General features: G+C 44.2%; 1 protein-coding gene across 4 annotated transcripts in view; it reads left to right on the top strand.

The window, feature by feature from the left end:
- SMYD3 (SET and MYND domain containing 3) overlaps window positions 1-21,516 on the top strand; it is a 714,589-nt gene that overhangs the window by 592,084 nt on the left and 100,989 nt on the right. For all 4 annotated transcript variants that reach the window (XM_067729540.1, XM_067729539.1, XM_067729542.1 and 1 more), the window contains 2 exons: window positions 11,546-11,633; window positions 14,808-14,982. In XM_067729540.1, coding sequence (XP_067585641.1) covers window positions 11,546-11,633; window positions 14,808-14,982 — 263 coding nt within the window. The remainder of the gene's footprint in view (window positions 1-11,545; window positions 11,634-14,807; window positions 14,983-21,516) is intronic.

Here is a 21,516-nt window from a genome sequence, read left to right as displayed (position 1 = left end):
ACTAGAATTATTGAATTACTGGAGAAGTTTATGTGTTCAGTAATTTTATTTCCTAGCCTGTACTCATCTCTCTCCAATCCAATCTAATTAGAGTTTGCATGAGGATTGGGTAACAGGAAGTACTGGAAAGCAGATTGCCTTTCTCCTTTTCCTCTTAATGTGAACCATCTGAAATTAACCCAGTGCAAGAGTTTCAACATCAAACACTTGTGAGCCAAGTGAACACATCTGTTTAAGTGTTCCAGATGCAAAGTAGATCTGGATGGCTGCATCTGATGTTTGAGCCTGATAGAGCCACTGGTCACTTTCCCAAGGATGTGGTCAACCAGTCTTGCTGGATTCCAACCTTGCCCTATTGAAGAAACTCAGATTTCTAATTCTAACAATAACCACTGGCACCTGGCAGGGATGCTTCTACTTTGAAACCTAGAGGAAGCATTTGACCAATTGAATGTAATTGTGTGGACGGACACCCTTTGACCTAGTGGAGTATCTCATATCATCTGGTACCTATTTTTTACTCTTAAGGGAATAAAGTTAGGGTATTTATTTAGCAGCCATGTATGGGGGAACTTAGATGGCCTCACTGATCCATCCACAGGTAGTTGGGGGCAGGGACCTCCGCCAGGTGAGTGGCAGGAAGCTCAGGATGATGTGGGAGATAGAAGCCAGGGGAGTGAACAGAGCTCCCTCCCAGGCAGCCTTGATGCTGCTGTCCCACAGCACGGGTCCTGAGCTTGCGTGGGATTTCTTATGCTGTGGGTAGCAGTCACCTTTAGGTTCTAGACCAGTATCTGGGCATTTGGTAAATACCAACAGTTACACTGAGAACACATCATTTTCCAACATAATCATGATATAGTAATATTAGAAACAAGATAGGAGTATGGAGTGAAGAGAACAATCTTCTGTTTCCTTGGCTGAGATCGTCTTTGTTGTTGTGGAATTAAGGTATTTTATTCTTACAGTACTGTTACCTATGGATTGTAGAAGATCACTCCTCTCCCTACGTTCATCTACTTTGCCCCCAAACATTTACTGAGTAACTTACCATGATGGCACTGGGAATAGTTCTGATTAGGTGGTCCCTCAAGGAGTTCTGAGCTAGTTGAGGAAACAGTAGAGCATTAAAGACAGCTTGGTGCTAAGAGAGAGGTTTGCAGAGTGGCTGTGGTGTCTCAGGAGGGCGGATAGACAACATTTCCTGATCGAGAACATTCGACACTGTGTCCAAAAGGGACAAATGGGAAGGAAGCGGGAGAAATGATTGGAAATAGAGATCCAAGAAAAGAGCAGGAAACTGCAATCCTAGTCCTGACAGAATCCAGAGGGAAAGGATTGCACTTGGAAGAATAGGTGTATTGGCAGTAAGATGGAGCCGGGGATGGGTCAGACTCGGGCAGGGTGGGGGGCTGCGAGCGGAAAGAAAGGGGGCGAATGAGAAGGAATCAAGTGTCAAGAGCAATGACTGCAGTTGTGGGGAGTTTGCACCTGGCCACGGGGGGGTGGGACAGGTAAAGGAGCTTGAGTGGTCGAAGGGAGAAGGAAGACTCCTTCCTGCCAAGATTCTGAGAACAGCTTGCACAGTCCTGCCTTAGATGAGCTACTTCCATGTGTTTGTTGTTTAAAATGAAGACACACTTTTTAAGGACTCTACTGGAGCTGTGCGAGGGAGTGGTCACCAGAAGTAGAGCCGAACTAGCTGTGCACTGCTCCAGGCTCAAGTGGCCATGAGACCACCTTCTCATTTTACCAGTGGGGAAGCTGAGGACAGACAAAGGAGGCCTTGCCAGGGACACACAGGGCTCAGGACAGAGGTGCTGTTGTTGACTCCTCATTCTCTTCATCATTTCCCAGCAGAGTGAACCTTCTCAGGAACCCTTCTGCTTAGAGTCCAAATTATGTTGATCGTTTGTAGAAAACTCAGCAATAGTACATTTTATTTTATATATATAATGTTCTCCCCCTACTGAAAACAAATTTCAGGACTCACCTATTCAAGCTCCTTTTACATAGTAAAGCTGAAGTTCAAAAAGGAATTCTTTCCCTAAATGATAGCAAGCATCTTGGGTACGTTTGGATAAGAAATAATGAAATAAATTTACTAATTTCATACGTCAGGGACTGTGAAAAAGAGCACACTCATTTACTCTTATATTTGCAAATTGAAAAATTAGAAGATTTAATTTATGCTTCCCTAAGTAGTTTCTCTGTTTGTGTATATATATTACACACACACACACACACACACACACACACACACACATACCCCTGTGAATGGTCTCCTCTTACCTGGTTGGTGTGGGAAGAGGGGAGGTAGACCCCATTATAGGGACCGTTACAGAAGAAGTGACAGAATGGAACGGGAGGGTCAGGACATGGCAGCGAGGTAAGGTGCGCTGGGAACCTGCGAGTGGAGACTATCACCTTGGTGAAACACTCCTGGCGTGGATGGCTAGCTGTGAGTGAATGTAGCTTTGTCTAGCTCCAGTATAAAGTGCTCCCAAGAGCTATTGTTTCTGAATGTTTGGAAACAATTTCAAAGCTTGCCTGCTCTTCTGTTAAGTAAATAAAGCCTTAGGCTCAACCCCAAAAACAGCTAATTAGATAATGGTGGGGATTTCCTTGTGAATATAATTCCCATATGAAATTGCTCTGCCTTGGGCCATGGTCTCACTCCGCTTGGTGGAAGAATGCAAGTTCCACTGTGGGTTCCACGTTGGAGGATTTTATTGCCGTTTTCCAAGTGCTAAGACTAGGAAGATCATAGGGGCCATGAGTTGAGTATGTGTTGAATTTAACTGTCTCACGAACATGAATTTCACCTTTCAAGCAAGCCTAGGAGAAAGACAAATTCAAATTCAACACGAAGACAGTAGAAAGAGCACGGGCTCCAGAGCCAGACAGACTTGAATTTGAATCTTACCCCTGGCAGCCAGGGGCATAAGGACATTTGTAACCGTTACTTAAGCTTTAAGACTGTCTTGTGCCTCGTTTGTTAATGGTGGGCATTGATGCCCTACAAGGATGTTGTGAGGAATAATTGAGATACATACAAGAGTCATCCACATCATGATCAAATAAATGTCAGTTTCTTCTTCCAAATCCATTCTACAGACACTTAACTGAGCTTTTGTTACATACATGGTTCTGTGGTAGGTATTTGGGAGAGGCAGGATCAAAGAAGAATGACACCTATATTACTGTTGAAATGGGGACAATATGACATGGCGCTCAGACGACAGCCCAGGACCTCTATCCACACCAGCCTCCTTGCTGTTCCTGGAACATGCAGGCCTGTTCCTGCCTCTGCACCTCAAGACTTGCTGTTCCCTCTTCCTAGAACTCTTACCTCTGCTCCTTCACCCCTTCACCTCTAAGTCATCTCAGCGATGGCTTCCCCGATCGCGCTAAACTCCCTGGGACTAGTACTCCCCATCCCTCTTCCCTGTTTATTTGTTTTTCCCTCTGACAAATATAATTTGTGTGTGTGTGTGTCTGTGGCTGTGTCTGTGTGTGTGTTTTCTGTCAACCCATTCTCCTTCTCCCTCTTCAGCGTAAACGCTGTGACTGTCTGATGTCTTCACTGCTCTATCCTCAGTGCCTAGAACAATGCCCAGTTGGCACCCAGTAGATTTTAATTGAATAGATGAGTGATGGAATTAATTAACTTCAGGTACCAGGAGGGTCATGTACCAAGTCCCAGTGGCCAGAAGAGCAGAAGCATGTTAGGGACTGTATTAGTTTCCTATGGCAGCTGTAACAGTTATCATAAAATTAGTGACTTAACACACACTTATTATCTACAGTGCTGGAGGTCAGAAGCCTCACACAGGCCTCGCTGGGCTAAAATCAAAGTCTTGCCAGGGCTACGTTCTTTCTGGAGGCTCCAGGAGAGAATCCGTTTCCCTGCCTTCTCCAGCTTCGGCAGGCTGCCTGTACTCGTTCCTCTGTGGGTCCCTTCCTCTGTCTTCAAGGCCAGCAAAGGCAGGTTAAGTCCTCCTCACATCACATTGCTCTGACCTTCTCTTCTGCCTCTTTCCACTTTTAAGGAACCTTGTGATTCCACTGGGCCCACGTACGTAGTCCAGGACAGTCTCTTAATTTTTTTTTTTTTTGCGGTACGCGGGCCCCTCACTGTTGTGGCCTCTCCCGTTGTGGAGCACAGGCTCCGGACGCGCAGGCTCAGTGGCCATGGCTCACGGGCCCAGCCTCTCCGCGGCATGTGGAATCTTCCCGGACCGGGGCACGAACCCGCGTCCCCTGCATCGGCAGGCGTACTCTCAACCGCTGCGCCACCAGGGAAGCCGCAGTCTCTTAATTTTAAGGTCAGCTGACCAACAGTCTGAATGCCACTGTCAACTTAATTTGCCTTTGCCATGTATGCTAACATATTCACAGGTTCTGGGGATCAGGACATGGACATCTTTGGGGCTGCATGTGTCTGCCTACCATAGAGTCTAACAAGGGAGATATTTTGCCTAGAGCAAAAGGTTTGAGCTGCCAGTAGTGAAATATAAAACAAAAATTTAATCAAGAATGGCCATGGTTGTCAAGATTTTTTTTTTTACATCTTTTTTGGAGTATCATTGCTTTACAATGGTGTGTTCTGTATAACAAAGTGAATCAGCTATATGTATACGTACATCCCCATATCCCCTCCCTCTTGTGTCTCCCTCCCACCCTCCCTATCCCACCCCTCTAGGTGGTCACAAAGCACCGAGCTGATCTCCCTGTGCTATGCAGCTGCTTCCCACTATCTATTTTACGTTTGGTAGTGTATATATGTCAGTGCCTCTCTCTCACTTCATCCCAGCTTACCCTTCCCCCTCCCCATGACCTCAAATCCATTCTCTACATCTGCATCTTTATTCCTGTCCAGCCCCTAGGTTCATGAGAACCTTTTTTTTTTTTAGATTCCATATTTGTGTGTTAGCATACGGTATTTGTTTTTCTTTTTCTGACTTCACTCTGTATGACAGACTCTAGGTCCATCCACCTCACTACAAATAACTCAGTTTCATTTCTTTTTATGGCTGAGTAATATTCCATTGTATATATGTGCCACATCTTCTTTATCCATTCATCTGTCGATGGACACTTAGGTTGCTTCTGTGTTTTGGCTATTGTAAATAGTGCTGCAGTGAACACTGTGGTACACGTCTCTTTTTGAATTATGGTTTTCTCAGGGTATATGCCCAGTAGTGGGATTGCTGGGTCATATGGTAGTTCTATTTTTAGTTTCTTAAGGAACCTGCCTACTGTTCTCCATGGTGGCTGTATCAATTTACATTCCCACCAACAGTGCAAGAGGGTTCCCTTTTCTCCACACCCTCTCCAGCATTTATTGTTTGTAGATTTTTTGATGATGGCCATTCTGACTGGTGTGAGGTGATACCTCATTGTAATTTTGATTTTCATTTCTCTGATGATTAGTGATGTTGAGCATCCTTTTATGTGTTTCTTAGCAATCTGTGTATATCTTCTTTGAAGAAATATCTGTTTAGGTCTTCTGCCCATTTTTGGATTGAGTCATTTGTTTTTTTGATATTGAGCTGCATTAGCTGCTTGTATATTTTGGAGATTAATCCTTTGTCAGTTGCTTCGTTTGCAAATATTTTCTCCCATTGTCTTTTCTTCTTCTTTATAGTTTCCTTTGCTGTGCAAAAGCTTTTAAGTTTAATTAGGTCCCATTTGTTTACTTTTGTTTTTATTTTCATTACTCTAGGAGGTGGGTCAAAAAGGATCTTGCTGTGATTTATGTCATAGAATGTTCTCCCTATGTCTTCCTCTAAGAGTTTTACAGTGTCTGGCCTTACATTTAGGTCTTTAATCCATTTGGAGTTTATTTTTGTGCACGTGGTTAGGAAGTGTTCTAATTTCATTCTTTTACATGTAGCTGTCCCAGCACCACTTATTGAAGAGGCTGTCTTTTCTCCACTGTATATTCTTGCCTCCTTTATCAAAGATAAGGTGCCCATATGTGCATGAGTTTATCTCTGGGCTTTCTGTCTTGTTCCCTTGATCTATATTTCTGTTTTTGTGCCAGTAACATACTGTCTTCATTACTGTAGCTTTGTAGTTTAGTCTGAAGTCAGCGAGCCTAATTCCTCCAGCTCCATTTTTCTTTCTCAAGATTGCTTTGGCTATTCGGGGTCTTTTGTGTTTCCATACAAATTGTGGAAGTTTTTGTTCTAGTTCTGTGAAAAATGCCATTGGTAGTTTGACAGGGATTGCATTGAATCTGTAGATTGCTTTGGGTAGTATAGTAGTTTACACAATGTTGATTGTGAAATCCAAGAACATGGTATATCTTTCCATCTGTTTGTATCATCTTTAATTTCTTTATTCAGTGTCTTATAGTTTTCTGTGCACAGGTCTTTTGTCTCCTTAGGTAGGTTTATTCCTAGGTATTTTATTCTTTTAGTTGCAGTGGTAAATGGGAGTGTTTCCTTAATTTCTCTTTCAGATTTTTCATTGTTAGTGTATAGGAATGCAAGAGATTTCTGTGCATTAATTTTGTATCCTGCTACTTTACCAAATTCATTGACTAGCTCTAGCTGTTTTCTGGTAGCATCTTTAGGATTCTCTATGTGTAGTATCATGTCATCTGCAAGCAGTGACAGTTTTACTTCTTTTCCGATTTGGATTCATTTTATTTCTTTTTCTTCTCTTATTGCCATGCTTAGGACTTCCAAAACTATGTTGAATAATAGTGGCGAGAGTGGGGAACTTTGTCTTCTTCCTGATCTTAGAGGAAATGGTTTCAGTTTTTCACCATTGAGAACAGTGTTGGCTGTGGGTTTGTCATATATGGCCTTTATTATGTTGAGGTATGTTCCCTCTATGCCTACCTTCTGGAGAGTTTTTATCATAAATGGGTGTTGAATTTTGTCAGAAGCTTTTTCTGCATCTATTGAGATGATCATATGGTTTTTCTCCTTCAATTTGTTAATATGGTGTATCACATTGATTGATTTGCATATATTGAAGAATCCTTGCATTCCTGGGATAAACCCCTCTTGATCATGGTGTATGATGCTTTTAATGTGTTGTTGGATTCTGTTTGCTAGTATTTTGTTGAGGATTTTTGCATCTGTGTTCATCAGTGTTATTGGCCTGTAGTTTTCTCTTTTTGTGACATCTATGTCTGATTTTGGTATCAGGGTGATGGTGGCCTCGTAGAGCGAGTTTGGGAGTGTTCCTTCCTCTGCTATGTTTTGGAAGAGTTGGAGCAGGATAGGTGTTAGCTCTTCTCTAAATGTTTGATTGAACTCGCCTGTGAAGCCATCTGGTCCTGGGCTTTTGTTTGTTGGAAGATTTTTAATCACAGTTTCAATTTCATTGCTTGTGATTGATCTGCTATATTTTCTATTTCTTCCTGGTTCAGTCTTGGAAGGTTGTGCATTTCTAAGAATTTGTCCATTTCTTCCAGGTTGTCCATTTTATTGGCATAGAGTTGCTTGTAGTAATCTCTCATGATCCTTTGTATTTCTGCCATGTCAGTGGTTACTTCTCCTTTTTCATTTCTAATTCTGTTGATTTGAGTTTTCTCCCGTTTTTTTGTGATGAGTCTGGCTAATGGTTTATCAATTTTGTTTATCTTCTCAAAGAACCAGCTTTTAGTTTTATTGATGTTTGCTATTGTTTCCTTCATTTCTTTTTCATTTATTTCTGATCTGATCTTTATGATTTCTTTCCTTCCGCTAACTTTGGGGTTATTTGTTCTTCTTTCTCTAGTTACTTTAGGTGTAAGGTTAGGTTGTTTATTTGAGATTTTTCTTGTTTCTTGAGGTAGGATTGTATTGCTATAAACTTCCCTCTTAGAACTGTTTTTGCTGCATCCCATAGGTTTTGGGTCGTCGTGTTTTCATTGTCTTTTGTTTCTAGGTATTTTTTGATTTCCTCTTTAATTTCTTCTGTGATCTTTTGGTTATGTAGTAATGTATTGTTTAGCCTCCATGTGTTTGTGTTTTTTTCAGTTTTTTTTCCTGTAATTGACATCTAGTCTCATAGCATTGTGGTTGGAAAATATACTTGATATGATTTCAGTTTTCTTAAATTTACCGAGGCCTGGTTTGTGCCCCAAGATATGATCTATCCTGGAGCTTGTTCCATGAGCACTTGAGAAGAAAGTGTATTCTGTTGTTTTTTGGATGGAATGTCCTATAAATATCAATTAAGTCCATCTTGTCTAATGTGTCATTTAAAGCTTGTGTTTCCTTATTTATTTTCATTTTGGATGATCTCTCCATTGGTGAACGTGAGGTGTTAACGGTCCCTACTGTTATTGTGTTACTGTCGATTCCCCCTTTTATGGCTTTTAGCATTTGGCTTATGTATAGAGGTGCTCCTGTGTTGGGTGCATAACTGTTTACAATTGTTATATCTTCTTCTTGGATTGATCCCTTGATCATTATGTAGTGTCCTTCTTTGTCTCTTGTAATAGTCTTTATTTTAAAGTCTGTTTTGTTTGATATGAGAATTGCTGCTCCAGTTTTCTTTTGGCTTCCATTTGCATGGCATATCTTTTTCCATCTCCTCACTTCAGTCTGTATGTGTTCCTATGTCTGAAGTGGGTCTCTTGTAGACAGCATATATATGGGTCTTGTTTTTGTATCCATTCAGCCAGTCTGTCTCTTTTGGTTGGAGCATTTAACCCATTTACATTGAAGGTAATTATCAATATGTATGTTCCTGTTACCGTTTTCTTAATTGTTTTGGGTTTGTTTATGTAGGACTTTTCCTTCTCTTGTGTTTCCTGCCTGGAGAAGTTCCTTTAGCATTTGTTGTAAAGCTGATTTGGTGGTGCTGAATTCTCTTAACTTTTGCTTGTCTTTAAAGGTTTTAATTTCTCTGTCGAATGGTTGTCAAGTTTTAATATGGGGGCTTCAACTGGGAGGCACTAGGAAGTTTCTAAAGGCTTTTGTGATATGGTGGGACTGTGGCTTCAGGAGACGGAGATGGACTTAGAGCAGGTATTTGGAGGGAGATTGATGTTTAACCTTTTAAACGCAAGTGATTTTTATTTCCTTCTTATACACACAAAACACTAGGTTCTTACTTGGAATTTCCTAGAAGAAGTAGGGTCCACTTATGGTGTCTTTTTAAAAACCACCCTATTATATTACACATATGTACAACACATATACACAGAGACTCATAAAGCCCTGTCACACAGACACACTCACACAAATGCACACATTTCCTCCTACACACACCCACTGCCTCTCCCGTTCTTGAGATCTCTTTTCTGTGGTACTTGGTGGCCCTCCTTCTTTTCTGCCCTGGCACACTTGAGTGACATGTATCTTCCCACCAGTAACATAGGGCTTACTCTGGCAGTGGTTCTCACAGGGGTCATTCTATAAACCTCCCCTAGTAGGCATGTAAGAATCTCCAGGGAGATACATATAGTTTGAAAAAGTCTTCCCTCCCTCACCTTTACCATCACCCCACAGTGGCTGTGATTTGATATCACTTTCTAGAATGGTTCTTCTCCCTGACATCTCCTGAGAATCTAGTGGATATGGAACACCTGGTTTTGAGTAGCGTCTGATGAGAATTTCTTACCCTTTGGTTAGCCTCTTTAACGCAGTGCCATCCAGTAGAACTTCCTGTGATGATAGAACTGTTCTCTGTCTGCGCTGCCCAATATGGTAGCCACAGCCACACGTGGCTACTGAGCTCTTGAAATGTGGACATACAGGAAAAATAGAGGACTCAGTAGGAAGACAGACAATGAATAAATGGTAACTCCTACCTTCATTTTGAATTGCTTTTTAAGTTGTTTTGCTTTAGTTTTTGCAGAAGTCAACATTGGTTCACGTGGGTGTAGTTACGCTCATCTTTTACGTTACTTCATTTTGATTGATAACTCAATATTTGATTGAAGTGTAGGGACTTCCCTGGGGGCGCAGTGGTTAAGAATCCGCCTGCCAATGCAGGGGACACGGGTTCGAGCCCTGGTCCAGGAAGATCCCACATGCCACGGGGTCACTAAGCCCGTGAGCCACAACTACTGAGCCCGGGTGCCACAACTACTGAAGCTCGTGCACCTAGAGCCTGTGCTCCGCAACAGAAGAAGCCACCGCAATGAGAAGCCCATGCCCCGCAACGAAGAGTAGCCCCCACTGGCCGCAACTGGAGAAAGCCCGCGTGCAGCAGCGAAGACCTGATGCAGCCAAAAATAAATAAATAAATAAATAATTTTTTTTAAAGTGTTATCCATGGGTCTCCTGACAAATGATTCTTTCTCTTGCCTCTGTTCCCCTTCCTGATAAATACATACATACACATATGTATATATGTAAGCTTTATTGAGATATAATTCACATATGGTACAATTCAATCAGTTAAAGTGTACAATTCAATAGCTTTTCATGTATTCAAAGAGTTATGGAATCATCAACATGATTGATTTTAGAATATTTTTATCACCCCCATAAAACTCATTAGTAGTCACTCCCCCGTTCTCCCTACCCACCACCCCCTGCCCTAGCCATTTACTAATCTACTTTCCTGTCTCTGTGGATTTATCTATTCTGAGCATTTCATATGGGTGGAATCATACAATATATGGTCCTTTATGACTGGCTTCTTTCACTAAGCATGATGTTTTTTAAGGTTCATCCATGTTGTAGCATGTATTAGTACTTCATTTCTTTTTTTTAAAAAATTTATTTAATTTATTTATTTTTGGCTGTGTTGGGTCTTCCTTGCTGTGTGCGTGCTTTCTCTAGTTGCGGCAGCGGGGGCTACTCTTCATTGAGGTGCGTGGGCTTCTCATTGCGTTGGCTTCTCTTGTTGTGTAGCACGGACTCTAGGCATGTGGGCTTCCCTAGTTGTGGCTCGCGGGCTCTAGAGCACAGGCTCAGTAGTTGTGGCGCACGGGCTTCGTTGCTCCGTGGCATGTGGGAAGTTCCCAGACCAGGGCTTGAACCCTTGTCCCCTGCATTGGCAGGCAGATTCTTAACCACTGCGCCACCAGGGAAGCCCAGTACTTCATTTCTTTTTATTGTCAACTAATATTCCATTGTATGGCTATACCAAATTTTGTTTATCCATTCATTGGTTGATGGACATTTGGGTTGTTTCTACTTTATTTGCTATTATGAATAATGCTGCTGTGAACATTTATGCACAAGTTTTCATGTGAACATATATCCGCATTTTTATTGCATATACATCTATGGAGTGGAATTATTGTATAGTAACTCTGTTTAACTTTTAGAATAACTGCCAAACTGTTTTCCAAAGTGGCTGCACCATTTTACATTCCTACCAGTAATGCATGAGGCTTCCAGTTTTTCCACAACCTTCCCAACATTTGTTATTATCTTTTAGATTATAACCATCCTAGTTATGAAATATCTCCTTGTAGTTTTGATTTGCATTTCCCCGATGGCCAATAATATTGAGCATCTTTTCATATGTTTATTGGCCATCTGTATATCTTCTCTGGAGAAATATCTATTCAGATCCTTTGCCCATTTTTTAATTGAGGAATTTGTCTTCCTCTGTTCTTTTCATTTGGCCTGAGCAGGATGCTGATATGCTAACTGGTGATGAACAAGTGTGGAAGGAAGTTCAAGAATCCCTGAAAAAAATCGAAGAACTGAAGGCACATTGGAGTATCCTTTTACCTGTGCATTGAGTTGTTTTGTAGGATTGCTTCCTTACTGGTTGGAGCCTAGTATTAATGAATCCATGTCCAGGGTTTGACCTCTCCACGAGCCAGAGAGCTTCATTCTGTTCCGTGGTCATAGGTTACATCCCTGACCCCAGCCAACAATTTCAGTAATGGCTAAGGAAGATATGGTAAGGTCAGCATGAATTCCTCTCCACCATTAGATGATAATCCAAATTTATAGGCAGGATTAGTGGGACAGTAAGTAGTACTCTCTTTATACGTACAAGGTAGCAGATTTCTGGATTCCCTTCCTCCCGTAACCTACATCTCTAAAAAGTATAACTTGGAATCCTTATAATTTAATGACTGTAGTCAACCATGACTGCAATGGCAATGGGATTTGCTTCACAATACATTTTCTTGGCGTAAATAGTGAGGGGACCTCAGGAGGACCGTAAGCCCTGGAGGACTGTAAGACCCCGTGGTCTTTCAGCCTTTGAGTCTCAAGGAGTTGATTAACTCCCAAGTGGATTCACTGTGTTCCCCTTTCTCTTTTCCCCCAATCGTCTTATGGTCATGGAAGAGTCTGCAGAAAGGTGCCTGTTCTGTCATCCATAGTCTGTTCTCTTTGGGTGGGCTGTCTTCCCTGCTCCCCTCACTGGAGCAGAGTGACTTGTGGTAAACACCCAGAAAATGCAAATACAGGTCAGCATTAGCTTGGGAGAAAAGCCTCTTAGTTAAAATTATTCCATTTTTTTGCTCACTGATGTGTTTTACAGGAAAGATTTGCCTTGTTTGCCGGGTGACTGCTGCCAGTGTTTCGAAGGGAAGTTGTCCTGTGGTCCCTCCCAGCTTGCTGGGGGAGAAAGTAGATGTATTCCTGTCAGCGGCTGCATCTGGTTTTTACTTCTAAGGCTTGTCACCTCAAACCTCTTTAAAATGAGTTGGAGCATATGTAAATGAACAGGCAAATAATTATGGAGGTCATGCAACGTGATGTTAAAATAGAGTCAAAGTCTTGCCACAGAAATGTCTGGCATTGTGTAAGAGACAGGCATTCCTCCTGACGATCCGTCAAATATCTAATCCTAGGATGAAAAGCCACAGAGTCTAGCCTGGCGGTCTGTTACGAAACCAGTGCGTTGCCTAAGATTCTGCTTCCCCCAGCCTCTGGGGGCCACATGCCGCAAACTTCAAACATGCACATCAGGTGGATACCACAGAAAGTCATCAAGTCACTTTTCTTCAATAAATGTGCCTCTTCCGAGACCAGAGACAACTCCTCAGAGACAGGACTCGTCCTAAAATTACAGAGTGTTATGTACAGAAAGGCCCTCAGCCATGTGTTAGGGGGCCTGTAGTTCTAACCAGGAAGTCGGGCCTGTGGGGTAAGGTATCATGCCACCAGAGGCCCCCGCTGAAAGAAAGATATATTTCCTGCAAGGGTTAATTTAAAAATAGGAGCTCTCACTCACGCAAGTGGCTTGATTGGTTTATCAGAAGTGTTCACTGATGTGTTGGAAAGCAGTGCCCTGCGAATCTGAACTGTGGAAAAGGTAGATTTTGCCGGAGGGAGGGCAAAGGACAGGTGGGCCATCTGTCCAGGACGGGGGATGCTGTGTTAGGACCTGAGGAAGAGGCTTTGAGTTGGAGGCGGGGCGGAGAGCCCTGGGCTGTGTGAGAGTCGGGCAGGGTGTGGGTGTATGGCGAGGAAATGCCATCAGCCTTACTCCACTGAACCGTCTTCCTTAAGCTGGTCACGCTCGGAGGTCATGACACAGTAAAAGGAGGTGGAAGGCACTGATATTTGTGCAGTAGGATCTTGTGCAAGACACTAAATGTTCTCCCACTGTGTCCCAGGTACACAATTCTGCCTGGCTCAGGAGAGAAGACGTGAAGCGTTTTTAAAAACTTTACCTACGGTATCTTATTTAATTCTTACAGTGACATTAGGCATTTTTATTTCTGGCCTACTTCAAAGCACAGGTGACATCCTCAGAACCTCAAATCTGACCAGTGACAGAACTAGCTTAGATTTAAATCCAGCTTTATCTGCGGTCCAACGCTATGCCATTTCTGTAAATCGGCAAACCTTGCGCGCTGTGGAATTCCAGCCTATGGAAGCAGATGAATTCGGAGCTACACAGGTTGAAGGTGAGAGAGGAGCCGGGGCCGGGCAGCCCCAGCCCAGCATCCTCCTAGGCCTCGGCCTTGCCTAACACAGCATCAAAGGGAAGAAACTGTGTCAGGCCCCTGGGGCCTGCCTTCTCTCCACCTGCAGCTGTGCTTCTGAGGGAGTTCACCTGAAGGACTCGAGGCGTGCTGCGTGCACCACGTCCTCAGTGCTCTGACTGCCTTGTCAGTTTTAAAAAGTAAGGTCGCACTGGGCTCCATGAGAGTAAGTTATGGACTTCCGGTTAATCAGAACGTCATTGTGGCTCCGAAGTGAATATTGGGTCTTCTCCCCCCCTTTTCAAAGCATCCTTTCCCCCTGCCTGCAATTTATGTACATAAGCCACATGTTCTTAATGTTTATCTTTTACTTTGGGGGTTTTAGATAAGAATACCTTTATTTGGTTAAGCATAGACTGGAATCACTTTTGTTTTATAATCAAAAAACTTAAATTTGAGATCCACTGGCAATGGATTTCTTTAAGTTGTTTCCCCTAGTGTGTGCCTGGGGTTGTGTTTTTGGTTTCTTATACGCCCAAGGTTCAAATGACACAGAAGCAAAAATGAGCTCTTCCTTTTTTAAAAGGAGTCTCTCTAAAGCTTCTTTCATTTCAGATCATTTTTGAAACAGAAACTGAGTAAACAATTTTAAACTGAACTTACTCTTTAACTCATTTAATAAACAGCTGCATTTATTTCATGGCTAGGTTTAAAGAGAATCCGTGTAGGAATAGGAAGGAAGAATGGTTCTCTGGAAATCTAATCCCTCAAAGCACAGGCTTGGTTGGAAGATGGTTTGTTGATGTAAACAGAATTTCCTTCTCTGAGACGCCACTCACATGTTTTTGTTTCTCAAGTGTGTTTTCAGGCAGCTCATCTGTGCAAAATAATGGGCGCTTCCTTCCCTCCTGTGCCTGGGAGCTCTTCAGCCTTTTCAGAATCTCATTTTACTTTTGTTTTTCCTTGATGAAGACAGTGAATCCTTAACTAAGGTTAATAACAGAGTGGGAACAGGTTCTGGCCATGTGCCAGACGACCCTGAGCAGCAACGCAGAGCGGCTTCCTGACATCAACATCTACCAGCTGAAGGTGCTCGACTGTGCCATGGACGCCTGCATCAACCTCGGGCTGCTGGAGGAGGCGTTGTTCTACGGCATTCGGACCATGGAGCCATACAGGTGAGTCCCGGGGAGGGGCTGAAGTAAGGGCTACCGTGTCTTGGCTTGGGGCAGAGGCTCGAGAGAGCCTGACATCATCCTGATCATTGCTGCTTTGTAAAAGCGTTCCATCTGCTTCTCACAGCGTGTGAAACCACACCTTCGTTCATATATGCGTTCGTTCTTCATTTGTAAAGTCCCTTCCGTGTGTCAGGCACTGTGGGTGTGCAGGGACTGATGAGATGCTGTCTGCACGTGGAGCTAGTGCTTGGAATAAGGTGCAGTGCTCGCGATGGCAGAGGCAAGGACAGAGTTTGGGGGAGCAGAGAGGGGCTCGGCACAGACGTAGCCTGGGGGCTGCGGCCTGTGGCCTCAGCCCTGCTGATCTAGGTGAGGACGCCGGTGTGGGACCCTCCACCTGGCTGACAGCAGTTCTGGTTTCTTCCGTTTCTCAGGGCTTTCTGGTTCCCAGGGTGCCTTCACTCGAGCCCTCTGACCTCATAATCACCTTATGACCCAAGCAGGAGAGCAGGGGGACAGCCCTGCTCAAACATGTCATTGAGTCAGAGGAAGGAACTACTGGTAATGAATTGTTTCTTGACCGGCCTCAGCTCCTCCAGACCCATGCGTGTTTTGCCCCTAGAGGTTCTGGTTACTCAGGGGAGCTTCCGGAGGGAAGGCAGTGTTGAAGTCTAGTGCTGAGAATTTGGTGCTGGTGGGTGTGGGACCCTGGTTTGCAGTGGGCCAAGAACATAAGTTTGGAAGATGAGATAGATCAGTCCAGAAGAAAAGGCACAGAGACGCATATACCATCATCTGAGGTTGGAGTAGCCGCCTCCAGCACAGAACAAGGTCACTCACTGTGCGGAAGGTGCTCTGAAAGCATCTGGGACCTGGGGAGGCTGGGGGAGGCCCCTGCGAGGAGGGGCACCATTCCAGGCAGATACTGAGTTTCCCAGCTCTGAAGACCGTGCAGACATGATGTCAGCCCTAAGGGGCTGAGCAGAGTGAAGATCCAGGTCTAGTCCTATGCAACATGGGCAACAGGCAGGGGAGTGGTCCTCAGGGAAGGAGGGGAGGGAGGCAGAGCCCAGGGCGCCGCCTGTCCCCACTGAGGAAGAGCCTCAGAAGACACCGGAGCTGGGAAGTTACCAAGATCAACACGATAAGAACAGAAGCAAGTCCAGGGTCTGGGATATCAGTCCGGGCAAAGGGAGGAAGCCGGAAATGACACATTTGGTCAGGAAGCCAGGAGCATGGTGCAGACAGAGAAGGACCTAAAGATGGCATAGACCCACCAGCCAGGTGCATGGCAGAAGTCCATAGGCCAGCCACGGCACCAGGGTGACCCTGAGGGTGTTTTTCAGAGCTTCTCTAGGTGGTTTCTCCCGGTGCCTTGTGGTTGAACAGCTTCGGAATCCAGACTGTGAGTCAGCTTTAATCAAATTTATAAGAGATTGCCTTGAGGGCTGGGACTGTAGACTTTCCCATGAGCGTGAAACGTCTGTTAGGTATGATGAATCTTGTGGGTTCTCAGAAAATATGAATTGAATACAGAGAGATAAGGCTTCATTCGTTCTCTGTGTTGCAGTGAGAGGCAGGTTGGGCACGGTTGGCGTTACCCCTCTGAACTCAGGGCTCGGGCTCACGACGCCAAACCACAGGCTGCACGGTGAGCGGATGGAATCCGGCCAGGAGACAAAGACGGAAAATCCTTTCCTCCAGACCCCCTCGGCGGCGGCTCGCCCCGCTGCCGTCTGGGGCTGGAAGTGCACTGAGCCCGCCGCCCAGGCGCAGGAATATATGTTGGTCCCCCGACTTCATTAAGAAAGCCGCATGCCTTTGAGGGAGCTCGTTCTCCGTGTACTTTTGAATCCGCTTTTCTCCGTAGCCCCCAAGGCTTCCCTGAAGGACTTTCTTACCCCCTTTATTAACTGGCAGTTTCACTGACTTAAACTTGAATCAAACAAAGAGGCCTTTCTTGTAAGCGAGGCCAAGTCCACGGAATGTACTCCATGTTGTTTGGAATACTTTTGGTTATGTTTCCCTGGTGTTGGGCAGGTCACAATCTCTCTGTAAATGTACCCTCTGTTCTTACGCTGGGTGACACATTTCCAAGCTTCCCTCCGTTTCTCCTCCCTGGAGCTTATTAAGGAGTTGCTCTGTGGTGTTCTGTATTTCAAGAAATCGAATCTGCAATGATCCACTTCAAACGAGTGAGATCTGAACTATTTGCTTTCAAAGTTGTAGCAGAGAAAAGGGCTATCAGTAATCCAGACCAACAGAGTTAAGAGAAATGAGAGGGATGGATGCCGACAGACTTGGCCCTTTTGCCCGTTAGCTCAGGCAAAAGTGAAAATAAAGAACTAACGGGCCAGATGCCCTGAAAGCCCTTTAACAATCTTAGAGTGTGAGGTAGGAATCCCGAGGTGGGCAGTGGTTTTCACCCCGCAGGTGTGCACGAGGGAACTCACGCTGTGGGCCTCCCCCGTCTACACCGTCTCCCGGCAAATGCTTCGGGTGGGCTTTTTGTCCACCTGTAGCCAAGGACACGGGTAGTTAGGCATTTGTTACTGAGAGGTGACTGGATTGCCATCTGCCGTAACAGTTTTACAATGTTAATATACTGTTTTCAGCAACTAGATTGAGGTCAAGACTCTAGTGATGATTTTGTCACTGCTGACCTTAGAGGAGAAGGCATCCATTATTCCATTTTTATCCAAATCACCGCGTTGCCCTCGGCTCCCTTCTTGTCACTCCATCATTTATTTTTACTCAATAGAAGTTCCTTTTATGGTGCAACATAAAATATTAAGTTCTTTATGTTTCATAAAGCAATTTGGAATTAATTCACATACAACAAAATGTGCAATCTTTAGTATTAACTCACAGTACTTCTCCTGAGAGTATCTATGTGTGTATCTGTGATTATATATGCAGTCATCTGTCTGTTAGCACTACCAACATTAAGTAATTTAAAGGTATTTCCCAAATTTTACTTAAAAATACAATTCAGTCAAATCTCAGCTGTAAGACGAATTGGGTTTCAAAAGTTAGTTTGCCAGTTGGTAGTTTAGGACTTGGGAAGCATTTTCTCATTGAAGAAGGTGTTACAGATCATGCTGGGGTCCCCTGGACTAGCCCGTGAAAGTCTGCTCAGCATCGTCAATGTAGGCCGTACATTTTTTTAAAAAAAGGAGAAAGAAAAACAAAAACAAAACTGAACATAGTTTTAAAAACTAAGATTTAATTATGTTGAATACAAATTAAAGTTGATTTTCTTTAGGAACCAGAGGCTGATACGGAGGTACAGAGGCTTCTTAAGTCTTCGAGGAGGACTTTCAATATATTCACACGTTCTGTTAATTTTTTTTTTAATATCCTTATTGGAGTATAATTGCTTTACAATGGTGTGTTAGTTTCTGCTGTATAACAAGGTGAATCAGCTATACGTATACATATATCCCCATATCCCCTCCCTCTTGCGTCTCCCTCCCACCCTCCCTATCCCACCCCTCTAGGTGGTCACAAAGCACTGAGCTGCTATGCGGCTGCTTCCCACTAGCTATCTACCTTACGTTTGGTAGTGTATATATGTCCATGCCTCTCTCTCACTTCATCCCAGCTTGCCCTTCCCCCTCCCCGTGACCTCAAGTCCATTTCAATATATTCACACGTTCTGGTAATTTTTGTTGTAAGAATAATACATACGCCTAGGAAAGGACATTTTCAAAACGACGGAAAGGTAAAAATCATCCTCATCTTTCACATCCTGTCCCACTCCCTAAAGATAGCCATGGTAAGTTTCTTTCTGCACTTTTCCATGTGTGAGGGACTCGTCTGAATATATTCCAAAGCCCCACTTTTCCCTCCTTCCCTCACTTTCTGTTTTCTTCTTGTCTTTCTTGGGGAGAGACTCGGTCCCAATCCTGATCCATTAACTATGCCCACTGGCGTGTGGTGGGTGAGGAAGGAAAGATGACAAGGAGAAAAGGGATGGAGAAGCCAAGAATTCTCCTTAGTGGGAGAGAGAAGGAAAAAATAGGGTCACTCTCCGTCTCATGTTCCATAACTTGCTTTTTTCACTTTATGACAAAGTGTGGACATCTGTGCAGATCGACTCCTGCATGTCTACCTCATTCTGTTTTTTTTTTTTTTTGCGGTACGTGGGCCACTCACTGTTGTGGCCCCTCCCGCCGCGGAGCACAGGCTCTGGACACGCAGGCTCAGCGGCCATGGCTCATGGGCCCAGCCGCTCCACGGCATATGGGATCTTCCCGGACCGGGGCACGAACCCGTGTCCCCTGCATCTGCAGGCGGACTCTCAACCACTGCGCCACCAGGGAAGCCCTACCTCATTCCTTTTAACAGATACCTAGTATATCATCTCAGGAATGTACCGTAATTTGTCCATCCGTCCCTCTGGTCTCCGTGTATGTTTACCATGTCAAACAATACTATGATTAACAGCCACATACTTGCATCCTTGTGTTCTGCTGTGACTGAAGCCATAGGATGAATCCATATGATAAATTCCTAAATGCTAACTTGCTGCATCAAAAGTTATGTACATTTTCAATGTAGATAACCATTATCAAATTGTGTCCCCCGTCCACCAAAGTGTTCCTCTTTTCCCAAAAGAATTAAGAATGGATAGCATGATATTGATTATATCTGATTTAAATTCATTTCATAATATATAAGGGCCTTTTCCTGATCAAAGTCTGTTCTTATAGAGTGAGGTTTGCTTGTATTGATTTACTTATCCAAAAATAGTGCTGGGAATGACGTTTTGTAAGTTACCTGGAAAGAGGCAGAGGAACAGGAATGACGAAGGGTCTTACACGTGAGTGCATGACAGTTATGAAATCCTCCTCAAGGGGAAGAAATCGTGAAAGAGTAAGATTTTTTCTCATCGTTTTCTGTGCTTTGTTGTCAGAAAAAAAAAATAGTGGGAAGAATGGCAGTAAAATGCAGCTGGTGGTTTGTGTATATGACGTAGTTACGAGTAAGTGTTTGTAACTCAGAGATTGCCAGTAATTACATAGCAGCCATTTCCGTTTTGATTTTGCCAGTAGTTTTTTGACTCTTCCCTCAGAAGCTTTAGCAGATAAGTTGATGAAATGTAAGGTTTCATCACAGCAGTACCTTCTACGACTGTTTTCAAGCTGGCTTTTCTTCTGAAGACGTTTACAATTGGTCTTCTGTGGGTTTTTGTCTAGTCTAAGAGCCAGCAGAGCATATGTGGGTGCACGTTCCCCGGGGCGTAGTCACTCACTCACTCGGCACTTACTTGGGCCTGCTCTGCTGTGGCCTCGTCTCTCCGTGTCACAGATCTTGTTAGGCTGCTCCAGGAGGATGCTTGTGTCCATGTAACCGTCCGTGAAGCTCATTCCTAGAGGGCAAGGTCTTGGCTGGGCGTATCAGCTGTAGGACTTCTCCAGACTCACAGAGGAGGACCCAGAGGTAAAGCAGAGCTGGGTCTCCAGCCAGGAGGGGACATGAGAATCGGAGCTTCACCCAGCGTACTGTTCACGCACCTTGTTTGCAATCTGTCTTCCATGGTGAGGTTTACAGAATTATTTCACCCAATGAATGAACAAATGTTTTACTCTCTGCTTACTGATGTGGACAATAATCCCTTAGCCACTTAATCATTTTTTTTCCACACTGTAATTTTCAATTAAAGTATCTTTGGTGGCCAAACCCCTATATGAGCGTTTGAGCTCTGTGTGCATGTTTGTGTAAAATACTGAGTTGCCTGATACCTCTAATCGGGGCCTCTCTTTCTTTGCTGCCAGTTCTGTGAGATTGATTTCTTAGTCATGGCCCCTTGTCTTAACACTGGGGCAATGACCACCGGCCTGGCAGTTGGGGTAGGGGCCTGTCGAGGCCCCAGCACTCTTAATTTAACCTGCTTAATATCAGCCCCTTAGTTTAATTCCAAAGGGCTCTTTTAATTCAGAATCTAGAAATACAACAAAAGGAAAAAGAAGGCAAAGGAGAGAAAAGAGGAAGAGGAAGAGGAAGAGAACAGCGCAGATGATGAGATGCCGCAGTTCAGGTGCACGTGTGTTTACTTAAACTACCGACTTGAGCTCATCCCTAGTTACTCGTGTTTCCAGGTCCAGATAACCTGGAGCTAGTGTGAGGCTCTTGGTAGGAGAATAAAGAAGAGCAAGATGACTAATTTCTCTGACTGCACTTTCCTTGGGGCAGCGGAGGAATGAAACCATCTTGCCTTCAGTGGTCCACTCCTCTAAAGACACCCTAACTTCCCTTTCGCTCTAACCACCTTGCTGGGGATGCCACCTGTGTGTTTGGGTAAAGACATTTACTGACCAGTGTTCTGGGTGGTTCCAGCCCTGACCCCACTAGTTGCATGAGAATGACCCAGCTGTGTGGGTTTTGTTCCGAAAGAGAAATAAAGGGTAGTCTGTGCATGGAACTGGCACGAGGCTCTGACCCTCCAGCCCCTCTGGAAGAGGGGAGGGGCGGCCACGAGCCCACCCATTCTCCTGGGTGCCGCAGCTCCCCTGCCCGTTGCCACCACCC

The sequence above is a fragment of the Pseudorca crassidens genome, chromosome 2 (assembly GCF_039906515.1).
Source record: "Pseudorca crassidens isolate mPseCra1 chromosome 2, mPseCra1.hap1, whole genome shotgun sequence".
NCBI classification, from domain to species: domain Eukaryota; kingdom Metazoa; phylum Chordata; class Mammalia; order Artiodactyla; family Delphinidae; genus Pseudorca; species Pseudorca crassidens.
This window is presented reverse-complemented; position numbering and strand designations above follow the sequence as displayed.